We start from the raw sequence: 15,896 nt of genomic DNA, 5'->3' as shown, positions 1-15,896 counted from the left end.
CCTCACACGCACTCCCTCACGCTCACATGTGCTCCCTCACGTGCTCCCTCATACGTGTGCACACGCCCACCCCCTTCTGTACCCAAGACTTCGGATGGTCTCAACAAAAGCTCAAATGTTGCCAGTTCTGTGACATCATCTCTTTCCACAGAAACTGTCATTCTCCTTTATTCCTTGTTTTATTGGATCTTCCACTGCTTTCTTTCAGGATTTTTCGTATTTATAGAAAGTTTCTAGATATTCTAGGAACATGCCTTTGTGTCCAGTGAGGAATGACTGCAGCGTCGCTCACTGACGCTCGTTCGGGCGGCACTGAGACGGCAGAGACGTGAGTCATGCGACCTTTTATAGTCTGGATAAATTTAATTCTCCAGGCTGTAATTTCCTCTAGGGTTCCACACGAAACGTCACGAGGGAGAACCAAGGGCAGTGATTAATTTGTCCAAAATGACATGTTGCTCTTGGGAAGATTCTGATACTTCCTTAAAGTCAGCGCAACTGGAAGGCTGGGTGGCCCAGGCCGGAGTCAGCGGCAGAGGTGGGGGCCCTGTGCCCGACCAGCCACGCAGGGGATGGGCGACACGCACGGACGCCACTGAGGCTCCGAAACACACGCAAGAAAAGCCTGCTCTACTGCACGGTCACATACCTGTCAGTTTTAACTTAACTCTGATTTCACAGAGGCACTGCCAGCGGCTCACGAAGCAGCGTCACTGTCACTCACGGGTGTGAAACTGAGCTCAATCACGCCACTTGGCATGGCCTGTCACCGTGCAAAAAGAATTTTCCTCTCTCCTCCTTTTTACTCACCACCACTCCGACAGCACAAAGGAAAGAAACCGTTGTTCCTTCTTCCCCCACTAAAACCGAAGCAGGACGAAGTGGCTTCTGAAGATGCCAGCGGCTGTGCGTGTGGGGACCGAAACCAGACGCGCTCTCTGACCAGCGGCCTGATCTTCTGCAGAACAAAGAGCTCACCTCTGACGCTTCTATTGGCGAAGTCAAAACTGATGCGTTTAACTTCAACCTCACTGGAGGGAGTGCTCTTGAGGCAAAATCCTAAAAAAGCGGTTTGAGTTTTTTTGAACTCTGACAGGTGCCTAAAAATCTAGAAATCCGCACTTGTGACTCTCAGGTGTTTGTACAGTACTTCGTTCACTACCTTTACCTGTTTTCTAAATTTGGGGTTTCTGCAGACATGAGGTTTGATGTGGCGAGGAGGACGTGCGTCAAGCACGGCACCTGGGCCGGCAGCACCCGTGCAGTCGCTGCTTGAATGGGGAGCGCCCGGAACTACCCTGGCACCACCCCCAGAGCAGGTCAGCCGCTCTCTGGAAGACTTTTACTGGGAAACTCAAAACTCTTAATTAATCCATCGCTGAAAATGGGTGAGAAGAGATCCGGATGCCACGCCGTCCCTTCCAAAGCAACACGGACTCGCCGCATGTCAGGCTCAAGCGGAGGCAGAAACACACACACCTCATTTGCCGGCAGTTCGGCCAGAACCACGGCTCACGCGACGTGCGTTCTTCCACTCTAACCATTCGCACGGATTCTCCTTTTCACGCTATTTTCAAATACCGCAGGCAATGCTTCCTAAGTGTGTGCTTGTTCCGACAGAGAGGGTCTTACTTCATCACAGGAGCCACGTACAACGTGAACGTGACGTGAACCAGCCAAGAACCTTAAATACTTACGGCAGAAAGCAGTCTAAAGCAGAAGCGAGTGACGCCCCCGCGTCCTCAAATGACATCCACGGTAACAGCAAACTCACTTAAAAACTCCCTGCCCTGTTTATCAGCATTATTAAAATGCCACGTAGAGGCGTATTTAGCGTGAGGAGAGAACACGTAGAGACCTGGTTCCAAGTCTCCCTAACGAATGAAAACACATTCCTTTAGGAGCAGAAAGCTCCAAACACTCGGGCCGCCAGAGACACTGGGAATGGTGCACGGAGCCAAACCCAGGGGTTCACCACGTGGTACCACCAACGCGGCCAAGCACCCCAAGAGTCGGAGCTGGGCTCTGTGCCGTCCCACGCACGGAGCCGGGGCCGAGCGCCCAGGGGAATGCGCCGACGCCAAGAGCGGGGCTCCCAGGGCCCCCTGCTCGCCGGTGAGAGCCAGGCACTCACCTATGTGCGTCTGGGCCATGACGTCGGCCAGCCTGTGGGCGGCGCCGCTACCCCCACTTTGGGTGGACGAGGAAGAGGTTGTGGAGGTGGTGGAGCCATGGATGGCCTGGCTGATCCAGTGCTCCATGTTGATGCTGCCCTGGCTGGACGTGGGGGTGCCCTGGGAGTCACCCTGCACCGAGCCTTCGTCTTCCGAGCCAGAAGAGGTATCTGTGAGAGAGAGCAGACCCGCGATGCATCACAGCAGACACACTCAGCTCACACGTCGCAAGCACACCCCCCACACACCCTGTCCGACAGCCTTTGCTTTGAACACTCCTGAGAAGTTATGCCACATCTCAGATTATGAATTATTTTTTAGTATAATGAACTTTTCATCCAAACACCTTAAATAAATATGCTTAAAACGTTGTGTTTTGTTCTTTGACATTATGATCTCAGGCAGACATACTCACCAATTTGCTCCACTCAACAGTTTGGGAAGAAGCCAGGTATTTCTAGGCATACATGCACCAAGCAGGAAGGATGGGGATGGCACGTTCTCAGAGGTGTTGGGCTTTCACGTGTTTCAAAGCGTGTCTGTGCCCTTGTGTGGACCTGAGGGGGTTTCTCTGAGCTATAAACTCTGTGTGAGAGAAGATAACCACGTGTCTCCTCGAAGAGTAGGGTCTCCGCGCAAAGACAACGGTGTACAAGTTGGAAGGACTCTCGTCTCTTTCCCAGCAACCTACGTGCTCAGGACTTTGCTTCGTCCTTTGGTGAGGACATGTGTCATGACGGTATGTATTACGAGCAAACTAAATGTATTTAACAGTCTAGTAAAATTTTTTCACTTCTTTTTCTTTCTAGGAAAATTGTGCATCTTGGATTGAGAGAAGACACGTACTTTTTTGATTAAAATTAATGGCACTATTTTCATTTTTTAAGATTTCACCTAGCAGAGACATTTTCAAGAATTAAGTACTGGTGTGCCTGTTACTTAAACGCCACCATACGAGTGAATTCCAGGTCCCACCGCTGTAAAGTACGTGAGATGCCGGGGGGGATAAAAGACTGTGAGTAGCTCAAGAACACCGAATGAGAACGAGAGAAGTGACAATTTGTTCTAAATCAAGACAGAGGATTCTTTCTTTTCCAACACAACAGTATTTGCAAAGGGTATTTACACTCACATCTTGTTAACACTGTGACATGATCTACACTGCCTGGAAGATTTTTGAAAGTCTTTAGGAATCTGTTAGAAAAGCAGCACTAATATTAGGAGCCTGACAAATTCTCTCCATCTGCCCCGTCTTGTAAAATAGCGGGATTACAGTTTACAGAGAAAGAAAATTGATATTTTGTATTCAGACCTAAGACTCCTTTCAATTTTTTTAAATAATAAATTTACTTTTTATTGGTGTTCATTTGCCAACATACAGAATAACACCCAGTGCTCATCCCATCAAGTGCCCCCCTCAGTGCCCGTCACCCAATCACCCCCACCCCCCGCCCTCCTCCCCTTCCACCACCCCTAGTTCGTTTCCCAGAGTTAGGAGTCTCTCGTGTTCTGTCTCCCTTTCTGATATTTCCTACCCATTTCTTCTCCCTTCCCTTTTATTCCCTTTCACTATTATTTATATTCCCCAAATGAATGAGACCATATAATGTTTGTCCTTCTCCGATTGACTTATTTCACTCAGCATAATACCCTCCAGTTCCATCCACGTTGAAGCAAATGGTGGGTATTTGTCGTTTCTAATGGCTGAGGAATATTCCATTGTATACAGAGACCACAGCTTCTTTATCCATTCATCTGTCGATGGACACCGAGGCTCCTTCCACAGTTTGGCTATTACTTTCAGGGATCATTTCTATAGTTTGTTCCTTTCAATTTTTTTGATCGTGATAAAAGACAACCTAAAATTTACCATCTTAACCAGCTTTACGAAGTTCAGTATCCACTACACTATCTGTGTAATTGTCCCCAGCACTGACCTCAAGAGTTCTCTTCATCCTGCGAATCTGAAACTCTGTCTCCGCTAAGCAGCAGCCCTCTCTTCCCTCCCACGGCCCTGGACACGGCCGCTCTGCTCTCCCCGTGTGACTTGGGCCACTCCAAGTACCTCATACAGGTGGGTCACACAGTACGTGTCCTTCTGCGTGTGGCTATTGAACTCAGCACAACATCCTCGGGATTCATCCGTGTTGAAGGTGTGTTGCAGAATTCCCTGCCCTTTTAAGGGTGAATTACGTGCTGTTTCATGTATATACTACATTCTGCTTACACGTTCATCTATGGGTGGACACGGGGCTGCTTCTGTGTCTTGGCTACAATAACGCTCCTCTCACTACGGGTGTGCAATGATCTCCTTGAAACCCTGCCTTCAGTTCTTTTGGCCATAGACCCAGATGTGGAATTGCTGGGTCATTAGTGATCTTATCTTTAATTTTTTTTTTTTATCTTTAATTTTTTAAGAAACTGCCATTCTGTTCACCACAGAGAAGGCACCTTCTTACACTCCCACCAATAGCACACAAAGGTCCGAATTTCTCCATGTTCTTACCATCACTTTTAATTTTCTGGTTCTTTGTCAGTAGCCATCCTAGTGGGTGTGAGATTGTATCTCATTGTAGTTTTGATTTGTGTTTCCATAGTGATCACTGATGCAAGGCAGCTTTTCATGCATGACTGGCCCTCTGTACCTTGTTGGGAAAAACGTTCGAGTCCTCAGACTTAGGATTTTTAAGGAACACATTTACCCATATATCCATCCAAATATTACCATCTCCTCAACAAGTGTTCTCATGCCTTTACTGTCAATCTTTCATCCCCATCCCATTTTTTCACAAGAAAACCACAGAAAAATATCCCTCATGATATAGACACAAAAAACCTCAAAAAGTATTACCAAACAGAATTGAGCAACCTATAAAATGGGTAGTCTGCAGCAGGACCAAGTGGTGACATTCAAAAGTGAATTAATGTTATACACCATATTAGTAGAATAAAGGGAGAAAAGCCCTAAGTTAACCTTGAAAGTCACAGAAAAAGTATTTCACAGAATCTAACACTAACTCTATGATAAACCCTCTCAACAATGCAGGAATTGAACTTCCTCAACCTAACATAGGGCATCCGTGAAAACCCACAGCTCACACTGTATTTAATGTTAAGACTGAACACGTTTCCCCTAAGATCAAGACTACAGCAAGGGTATCTCCTCTTAACACTTTGATTTGATATTATCTGCAAAGCTCCAGCCCATAAAATACAACAAAAAAGCATCCAGATTGGAAAGGAAACATTAAAACCATCTTTAGTCCCAGACAACACGATCTTATATGTAGAAAATCCCAAGGAACACACTAAACAATTTTTGAATTAATAAATAAGTTCAGGAAGGTCACAGGATACAAGATACAAAATACCTATACATGGGCAGCCTGGGGGGCGCAGCGGTTTAGCGCCACCTTCAGCCCGGGGCGTGATCCTGGGGTCCCGGGATCGATCTCGCGTCGGGCTCCCTGCATGGAGCCTGCTTCTCCCTCTGCCTGTGTCTCTGCCTCTCTCTCTCTCTCTGTGTCTCTCATGAATAAATAAATAAAATCTTTAAAAAATATATATACTACACAATTAGAGGAATGCAAAAATAGTTTGTAAGTTGTTATCTGGCAAAGGATTTGTATTCAGATTATATTAAAAAAATTTAGTGAGAAGACAGACAACTCATCTAAAAATTGGGAAAAAGTGTGAGGAGGCATTTAACCAATGAATATATACAAATAGCAAATATGCCCATTTGAAATTGCAAATTAAAATCACAATGAGGGACACCTAAGTGGCTCAGCGGTTGAGTGTCTGCCTGTGTCTCTGCCTCTCTCTCTCATGAATAAATAAAATCTTAAAAAAAATTAAAACCACAATGAGATAATATTTCATATCCACTAGAATAGCTACAATGAAAGATCCAGACAACACAGTGTTGGTATGGATGTTGAGAAACTAATCCTCATATAGTGTTAGTGGGAATGTAAAATGGTGGCAGCCATACGGAAACAATCTGGCAGTTCCCTGAAAGTTAAGTATAAACTAACCATAGATTCATTAATTCAACTTCTAAGAATCTACTCAAGATAAATGATACATGTATACACAAACATACATGATTAACGTGCATCGCAGCCTTGTTCATAACAGCCAAAAACTGGAAACAAGCTAAATATCTACCAACTAGTGAACAGATAAACAAAATGTGGTATGTCTAATAGGATACAATTCAGCAACAAGGATTTAATCAATGCATGCTACAACATGGAGGATGCTCAAAAATATGCTAAAGATGATGCAAAAGAGCATATATTATAGTTTTATTTACAAAATGTCTAGGATACTCATAGAAGCATATAAACTACCATCAGTGACTGCCTATGGCTGAATGTGCGAATGGGAATTAACTGCAAATGGGCACAAGGAAACTTTTGGGGTGATGGAAATTTCTAAAACTAGACTGTGGCAATGGCTGCATAATCTATACATTTATTAAAAATCATTGAGGGATCCCTGGGTGGCGCAGCGGTTTAGCGCCTGCCTTTGGCCCAGGGCGCGATCCTGGAGACCCGGGATCGAATCCCACGTCGGGCTCCCGGTGCATGGAGCCTGCTTCTCCCTCTGCCTGTGTCTCTGCCTCTCTCTCTCTCTCTCTGTGTGACTATCATAAATAAATAAAAATTAAAAAAAAGATTAAAAAAATAATAAAATAAAATCATTGAGTTACACATTTATAATAGATTAGTTTTATAAAATGTAAATTACACCTCAAGAAATGCATGAAAGATGAATGTGTGTTCTGCAGGAGCTGAGGATAACGTGCTGTGATCATCAGCTGCATCACGTTGGATGACAGTGTTATTTTGACAAATTATTTAAGAAAAGTTTTTTTTTTAAACTCTATTATTCTTGATTTTACCATTTTCCCCTCATTATTTATAAATTATAATGCTTTTTTAGGTATATATTCATTTTCTGTCTTCCTAATGAATTCTTCATTTTCCATTATGCAAGATCCCTCTTTATATGTTGTACTACCTTTGTCTTCCTGTCTATTTTGTCTGATATTAAGAAAGACTTGTATGCTTTACATTTAATGTTTGCATTGTATATTTTTTCAACCTTGTATTCTTAATTATCCTCACTTATTTAAATGTGTCCTGGTTGGCTCAGTCAGTACAGTCTGTGACTCTTGATCTTGGGGTTGTGACTTCGAGCCCCACATGGGGGAAGAGTTTATTACTTTAAAAAAAAAATACGCTGTGTCTCTTATAGACAAGATAAGATGTATCTTCTTTTATTATTTACCCAGTCTCACAATTTCAAACTTTTAATTTGGTGTTTGGTCCATTTACAAGTTTACAATTGTTATAATCATGGATATGAGTGGGCTATTGTTTTCCATACATTTCTATTTTTTCCATCTGTTAATTTTTCCTGTCTTCTACTAGCCATATTTTTTGAGTTTCATTTTATGTATTCTATTAAATTCTTATCTATACTTTATTTTTTAGTGGTTGAGGTACAGCTTATGCATCCTTAACAGACCCATATGGGGTCAATATTCTAACCATTTGCTGCTCTTCAAGTTTGACACTATAAACTTTCTCTTTCACCTCCACTCAAAACACACCTGACACTACTCATTTTCTACTGTTCACACCCTACTTCCTACTTCATAAAAGTAATAGCCACACAACAGTATATCCCATTCACCCATTTTCATCCTATGTACAGGTGTTTTAAAGCACATTACAACAGGAAAACATAGTACTCCATGTTCACCCAACTATTTACTGTTTCTAGTGCTCTTTTTTCCTTTTTACAGATTACATTTTTCATCTAGTATCATTTCCCATCAGCCTAAATGACATCCATCAGCACGCTTGTAGTGCAGTTCTGCTGGCACCACATTCCCTCAGTTTTTGTGTATCTCATTATGTCTTCATTACACCCTTGTTTATTAAGGATATTTTCTCTGAATATGAGCTGACAGGTTTTTTTTTTTAGAATTTATTTATTTTTATTCATGAGAGACATAGAGAGAGGGGCAGAGACAGGCAGAGGGAGAAGCAGGCTCCATGCAGGGAGCCCGATGTGGGACTTGATCCCGGAGCCCCAGGATCACGCCCTGAGCAGAAGGCAGATGCTCAACCACTGAGCCACCCAGGCATCTCCCTCTTAGGACTTTAAATATGTCTTCCTATTGCCTTCTGGTCTCCATAGTGTCTTCATGTAAGTCATTCATCATTCATATGATGTTCTCTTGTATGTAACACGTTTTCCTCTGATGACTTTCAAGATTTTGTCTTAATCTTTGGATTTCAGCACTTTGACTATTGCCAACTTAGGTATAATTTTTTTTTATACTCCTCCTTCTTTGGATTCAATGAACTTCTGGGATCTATAAGGTAGCATTTTACATCAGTCAGAGAAGTTCTTGACTCTTATTTCCTCAAACAGGTTTTCTGCCCTCTTCTCACTCCATCTTGGATTCCAATTCAAAGTAGGTTAACATTGTACCATAGATACTTAAGGTTCTTCTATTAACTTTTCTTTGTGTCTCCCTGTTCCTCAGTTTCTCTTCATTTCCTTTCAAGCGTACAGACTCCTTCATCTTCCCTCTCCAATCTGATGTTACAACCAATCCAGTGAAATTCAACCTGAGTGAAATTTCTTTTCTCTGCTCAGCTCACATATTAAGGCAACATTTTCCTTTAGTTCTTTAGTCTATTTTTATTTGATTCCCTGAATAAATATTTATAAACACAGGTTTAAAAACTCCATCTTCTGCTGTTTCAAACACCTACACCAGAGCTCTCCAGCAGAAATATGAGTCTTATAGTTTTCAACCTTCTAGTAGCCACGTTAAATAATATATGGATACAATCAATTTTAAAAACATACTAATTAACTCAAAATATTAAAAATATTATTGTTTCAGTAAATAATAAATATGAAAATGAAATAACCTTCCTGTGATTTTTTTTCATATGAACTCTTCAAAATCTGGTGTGAATGTCACACTTAAAGCAAATACAGTTGAGGCCAGCCACATGGGGTTAGTGGAGCACAATGGAGACCATCTTATGTTCATTTTACATTAACTCCTTTTTCTGTGGCCCCAGACTGCATTTCTTGCATCTCTTCATATCTAGTTATTGTTTACAGAGTAGTAGGCATTGTGGATGGCATGTGGATTCTATAACCCTCCTCTAAATCTGTGTGCTTCTTATTTTAGCAAGCAGTTCAATTACTGGTTGATCATCTTGACGCCGACAGACTTGGAGTTATTCTTTGCTAGTGTGGATCTGTGGAAAGTTCTACACCTTTCATCTGCCTGAACTCAGATCTCTGCCTCTGCAACGGAGCAGAATGACCAGCCTCACTCAGATCTCAATCCCTAGGCCATGGTCTAAACATTTATTCCAGGCAGAAAACTGGGAACTGCGGGGCTCACCTCACAAGTTGTCCTGCTGTCATGTCAGGTTAGTCTGTCACCGCTGGGGGTCCACGGCCTAAAACAGCTGTTCCATTTGTTTGGGACAGTTTTATAGTTGCTTATAAGTGCATGGGTTAGTCTAGTGCCAGTTATTCCACTATGGTTAGAAGCATAAGTGCTTGGCAAATTCTTTTTATATTTTTGTATGTAAAAACTAAAGGAAAACTTCTCCTATAAAAGAGTGTCAGTGTAACAATCCCTAAGTAGATCTTTTCCAGAGACTCTGATACTCATCAGTGACTAGTCATTTCACACAGAAAGTAAATACTTTAGGAATATGCTCTGAAGAGCTATGGACACGAGATGAATTCCAACAAATGTTACCAGCAACCAAGAAAAACAGAATGAGAGACAATGAAGCTTAGCCCTAAGATTTCATTCAAACAAATATGGTTATAAATACGTAGACACCTACTACACACAAAATAGGTTGTGAATAAAAATTTTTATGATGATGGTGCTGGCATTTGATTGTACAAAACTATCCCATATGATATTACCACCAGGACTCTTGCATGACGGTGTACAAAGTGTATTATATGGCATACGAGATTTGATTTATAATCAAATAATAAAATGCAAACATTTAATCAAAAATAGCATTTCCAATAATGTTCTTTTATATTTTGCAAAGATATCTATACAATGTTTGATTTTCTACAGTTTTGTGTTTCATCATGAAACAAAAAACAAAATAATCTGAGGATGGATTCAACATGTGAAAAAGCACATAATGAATAATTTCATTGCTTCCTGCAATGAAATGCATTTTAAACTCATCATTTTTCATAAAAAAAAAGTAGCTCAGAAAAATGACTATCTCCTTGAATGGTGTCTAGTTCCAAACACTTGGTTTAAGTGGGTTTGTTATCCTTGTAAGTCCATTCTGTTTGCTACAAAAACATAGAAAATAAAACTTTTCACCACATTAACAGTAGACAGTACAGATATAAACCCCTGGTTATATGGTCCAATTAATCTATGATAAATGAAGCAAGATTATGCAATGGCAAAAAGTCTCTTCCACAAATGGTGTTGGGAAAACTGGACAGCCGCATGCAGAAGAAGGCATACATCACACACAAAAATAAACTCAAAATGGATTACGGATCTAAAAATGACACTGAAACCATGAAAGTCCAAAAAAGCAGCCAATAGACACTTGGATACAGGCCTTAGCAATATTTTTTGGACCAGTCTCCTCACACAAGGGAAGCACAGCACATGACTGTCAAACTGAAAGCTTTGCACAGTGGAAGATCCATCAACAAAACAAAAGGTAACCCACTGGATGGAAGAAGACATTTGCGAATCATGTATCTGATAAGCAGGTTAGTATCCAAAATGTATAAAGAGGGGCTCCCTGGGTGGCCCAGCGGTTTAGCACCATCTTCAGCCCAGGGTGTGATCCTGGAGTCCTGGGATGGAGCCCCACGTCGGGCTCCTTGCACGAGGCCTGCTTCTCCCTCTGCCTGTGTCTCTGCCTCTCTCTCTCTGTGTCTCCCATGAATTAAATAAAATCTTTTAAAAAAATGTATAAAGAACTTGTACAACTCGAGACCAAAAAAATAAATAAATAAATAAAAAATAAAAAAATCTAAACTATCTGATTAAAAAAATGGGCAGAGGACCTGATTACACATTTTCCAGAGAAGACACCCAGACGGCCAACAGACACATAAGAAGATGCTTAACTTCACTCATCATCAGGCAAATACAAATCAAAATCAGCTATCACCTCACATCTCAGAATGAGGAGTATCAAAAATAAATAACAAATGTTGGTGTGGATGCAGAGAAAGGGGAATGAACCCTCGCACACTGTTGGTGAATGCAAACTGGTGCATCTGTTCTGGAAAACAGTATGGAGGTTCCTCAAAAAGTTAAAAATAGAGCTAACCTATGATCTAGCAATCCTGCTTCTAGTTATTTATCGGAAGAAAATGAAAACACTAATTCAAAAAGATGCACCCCTATACTTTTTGTAGCATTATTTACAATAAGCAAGATATGGGAGCAGCCCCAATGTCCTTGGACAGATAGATGGATAAAGAAGAAATGGTAAACATAAACAATGGAATATTAGCCATAGAAAGAAAGAAATCTTGCCATTTGCAATGATGTGGATGGACCCTGAGGTCATTATGCAGAGTGAAATAAGTCAGAGAAAGACAAAAAGTGTATGTTTTCACTCACATATGGAATCTAGAAAACAAAACACATGAACAAACAGAAACCAGAAAGAGACTCAAATATGGAGGACAAACTGGTGGTGACCAGAGGGGAGGCTGGTAGGGGACAGAGCAGGTGAGGAGGACTGAGCAGTACAAACTTCCGGCTATGAAACAGGTCCGAGGATGCACAGTGTAGTGTGGGTAGCACAGTGGGCAGCACTGCCCCAGCTGCGTCTGCTGACCAGTGACCACACAAACCACGCGGGGCACTGAGTGATGTGTGTAATTGCTGAATCACTGTGTTGTGCGCATCTCGGAGTTGAAGCGTGAGGTTCTTGTACTCTCACTGCTCGCACACAGTCAGGACTAAACCTCAAAATACTCAAAAAAAAAAAAAAAAAAGTGTCATATACGTTCATCTGTTCTTACCGCGGCAGGTAACTTAGGTCCAGAGAAAGGCAGAGTGGTCACAACAGCATGAATAATGTTGGAACCCAATTCACAGGAAAAACACAAAATAATTTAGGCTTGATCCTTCATGTTTTCTAAAGGTACCTGGATATTAACTTTGTGCTTTACTTGGGTTTTGAAGATCATAAAACAAAGATCATCATTATTTGGGTAAAGCAGAGAACTTAGGTAGGTAAATAAAATTCAAGGTTAAATAAAAGCAAAAATATAAATAGACTATTACCTTCAGTCGTTTAGATTGAGGCTGTTGACAGGCCTGTGGACCAAACTGGCCCTCTGCCGGTCTTTGTAAATAAAGTTTTATTAGCACACAGCCACTCACTGCCGGCTTTCAACCACCACAGAATAAGCAGCTGTGACAGATGCTACTTTGTCCACAGACCAAAATACTACCCACGTTACAGGAAAAGTATGAGGACCCCAAAGTGAGGTCACTGCATAAATTGTTCAATTCATTTGGTTTCTTAATACAATCCCATGACATAGTTACATTCGAAGGACTTGAGAATCTGCACACCCCAATCTAGGCAGAAAACAAGTCCAACTTCAGTTACAATTATGGAGGCAGAAACTCTTCCCTTTTGCTACGTGAAGAATTAAGTAAACTTTTGTGAGAACTTAAAGGCTGCATCATTTATGAATCTCAATGAGAAGATTAAAATATATCTTTGTGTCAACACACACGTAATGTTAATTTTCCGTCCACCTTTAATGCAGAGTATACATGCTGGACTTCTGGTTCACAGAATCTGACTCACAGCACCATTAGTTTGAAAGCTGCAGAGACCAGGATTGCCTGGGCAGGCGGTGAATTAATCTTTACGAAGCAGACAGTGGGCCCGCTGCTCACCTGGAGGTGTGTAGGCATCCATCGAGGTCTGCACAACCAAGGACCTGCGTTTGGAAGGCATAGGCACCGCCATCTTCCTTTCTTTATGTTTAGCCAGCGCTGCCTGCACAGCCTCTGTGTGGACGTCTGAAACAGAAAGAGAGCTCAATCACCCCATTGTTCAGGGACATCCCAAAGGCCTTGTGTTCTTTTTTTTTTCTCCTTTCTGTCTGGTCCTGTGTAATGGCTTATCCTCCTACGGAAACTGTCACCAACAGATGGGTGGGGAAGGAAGGAAAATAAGCATAGACCGCGGGCTTGAAAGCTACAGGGAAATGACATTCGAATTCATTTAGACTTTCAATTTTTTTTTTAACCTTAGAATCTGTATAAATAATCACATGCTGGCTGCAAAGTGCCACGTGACTATTCTTAGGCCAGCGGGCCTTGACCTGTGTGGGTTTTTCCTCAGAGGTCACACCCCTCAAGCCTCGTGACTTGTTTCGGTGTTCTGTTGAGGGGGCTTGGGCACTTCCAGGCTGTGGCAGTAATCCCCACCGATACTCACCAGGCCCTCCGGGGCCGGTCACTATGTTTGGCCTTTTGAGTATACTAACCCACTGTATTCACCCCACAAATATTTACTGGACGCCGACTTTGTAAAAGCCTCCTCAGGGCTGGGGGTACGGTGCGAACCAGGCAGACAAGGGCTTTGTCTCGTGCAGCTGACTTGCTAATGGGTACGGTACAGGGCAGGCATCGAAACAGGATCGCAGGCTGCCCACGCAATGGGGAGGCCGGGCGGGTGCTGCTCTGTGAAGTCTGACTACCGAGAACAAACGGCCCTTCTGGCAAGAGTTTCCAGGACATGGAGAGCACGCAGCTCCCAGGTGTGGAGAGCGACTGGGCAGGTGCCGGCAGGGGACAGAGACTGGGGAAGGACGTGCCACGAGGACGTGCACGAGGGCTGCAGAGGCCGGGCAGGGAGCTGGCCCCAGTGAAGTCTGACAGGGAAGCGCTGGGGATTTGAAGCGGGGCCGCCAGGACCGGAGCCCGCGAGTGGGGACCATCTGGCTGCTAGGATGAAGGCCGCGGGAGAACAAGCGGAAGCAGGGGACAGGCAAGAGGCACCAGGCAGGCTCAATACTGCCACACCATCCCACTCGGTCCCACGGAGGCGGGGCTCCAAGTACTTCACAACGAGGAAGCAGAGGTATGAAGCCCCCCCACTTACTACCGTGGCGAGTGGTGTTGCTAGGTGTGAACACCGCCCCCAGAGTCCACACCCTTTACCACCAAGCACACCACAATCTAGCTGTTCCTACGAACACGCCAACGGCTTAGCATTTCAGAACAGAGGCCACCCAACCACCCCCACAGGCCACCCGCAGCCGGTGTCTCTTCTTTTGAAAGTGTGAAAAGACACGGTAAAAAGAAAAGCTATTAAGTGGAGGTCAGTATTCATTTACAGGTGCGGAGGAGAGAGCGGAAAATACACATGCAGTGGAATGCTCCGACCTTAAGTACGTTTGACAAATTTTAATACTTAGAAATCCATCTATAGAACCATTGCTGCAACCAAGACAAAGGACATATCAACCCAAAGTTCCCACGTGTGTTCTTCCAATCAATTCTCACTCCGGATAACCAGCTTGGTTCTTGACCTTCACACAAATAGGCTCACACAGATTATGACCTCAGAATTCTATGCGCCAGCGCTACTTGCCGGATATACACATTCGTGTGGCTGCGTGGTTGGGTTCAGTACCTCATGGGTTTGACCGATGAGAATTAATACAACATATGAACACATCGTAATTCGGTCATTATTCCTCCAGTTGATGGATGTGTATGTCATGTCCAGTTCTGGGCTACTACAAAGCACCAGCAGCGAGGACTCACGTACATGTCCACGTATTTATGTGGACATTTTCATTCCTTTTTGCTAAATAGCTAAACATGTAATTGCAGGGCCATGTGGTAAGCCCAGGCTCGAATTTTAAAGAAATCACCCAACCGCTCGCCAAGTGGTTATGGTAGTTCACATTTCCACCAGCCGTGTATGGGATTCCAGGCCTGACCCATCTTTACCAATGCTTGGTACGCTCGATCTTTTCCACAGCAGACACCATCGTGGTTGTGAAGTGGAATCTCCTTGGGGATTTAGGTTTGCATTCACCCGATGGCTGAAGCTGAGCACCCTCCATGGACATGAGTACGGCATCTGTCATGAAGTACCTGTCAAAAGTTTTTTGTCTATCTTTTGAGCTGCCTCTTTGTTACTGATTTATAGTAGTTCTTTACATATTATAGGGACAGTTACTTTCAGGTGTATGTTCTGAACCTATTGACCCTGAGTCCATGGCTCCCCTTACCAGTACACCAGATGAGAAATTGTTAACCTTCAGGAGATCTGCTTTATTTTTTCCAGTGCTTTTTGACAGGAAGCAGCACCTACACCAGCCACCTAGCTTTGCTAACAGGACACCCCACCCCCATGTCCTCCTTCAGACTCATTCCACTCAGCCTGCCCCACTCTGTAGGCATCCCTCTGAAGCGGCTCCAGTTCCCATCCTGGTCTAACACCCGGGCCCCCCCCCCACCACCACATTATCCCACAGATCTATCCAACTTGCCCACTGGGCAGGAGTCTGTCCAAAGCACTGCCTTCCTCATCTCATTCTGCAAGCAACCCTACAGTGAGCAGCAGCACACCAAAGTGACACCTGCCATGGAGAGAGGGGAAGATAACCCAC

At 43.3% G+C, this 15,896-nt stretch overlaps 1 protein-coding gene across 5 annotated transcripts in view; it reads right to left on the bottom strand.

Annotated features, from left to right (window-relative positions):
* The window catches only part of DIP2C (disco interacting protein 2 homolog C), a 252,589-nt gene that overhangs the window by 121,491 nt on the left and 115,202 nt on the right, over positions 1 to 15,896 (bottom strand). For all 5 annotated transcript variants that reach the window (XR_013379581.1, XM_077897377.1, XM_077897374.1 and 2 more), the window contains 2 exons: positions 13,162 to 13,287; positions 2,135 to 2,344 (listed from right to left, as the gene is read on the bottom strand). Coding sequence is in view for 4 of the 5 variants with exons in the window: in XM_077897377.1 (XP_077753503.1) it covers positions 2,135 to 2,344; positions 13,162 to 13,287 (336 nt within the window). In the remaining variant the exon portion in view is untranslated. The remainder of the gene's footprint in view (positions 1 to 2,134; positions 2,345 to 13,161; positions 13,288 to 15,896) is intronic.

This window comes from Canis aureus, chromosome 5, assembly GCF_053574225.1.
Source record: "Canis aureus isolate CA01 chromosome 5, VMU_Caureus_v.1.0, whole genome shotgun sequence".
Lineage (NCBI taxonomy): Eukaryota > Metazoa > Chordata > Mammalia > Carnivora > Canidae > Canis > Canis aureus.
Note: the sequence above shows the minus strand (reverse complement) of the source record. Positions and strands in the feature narration are given on the sequence as shown.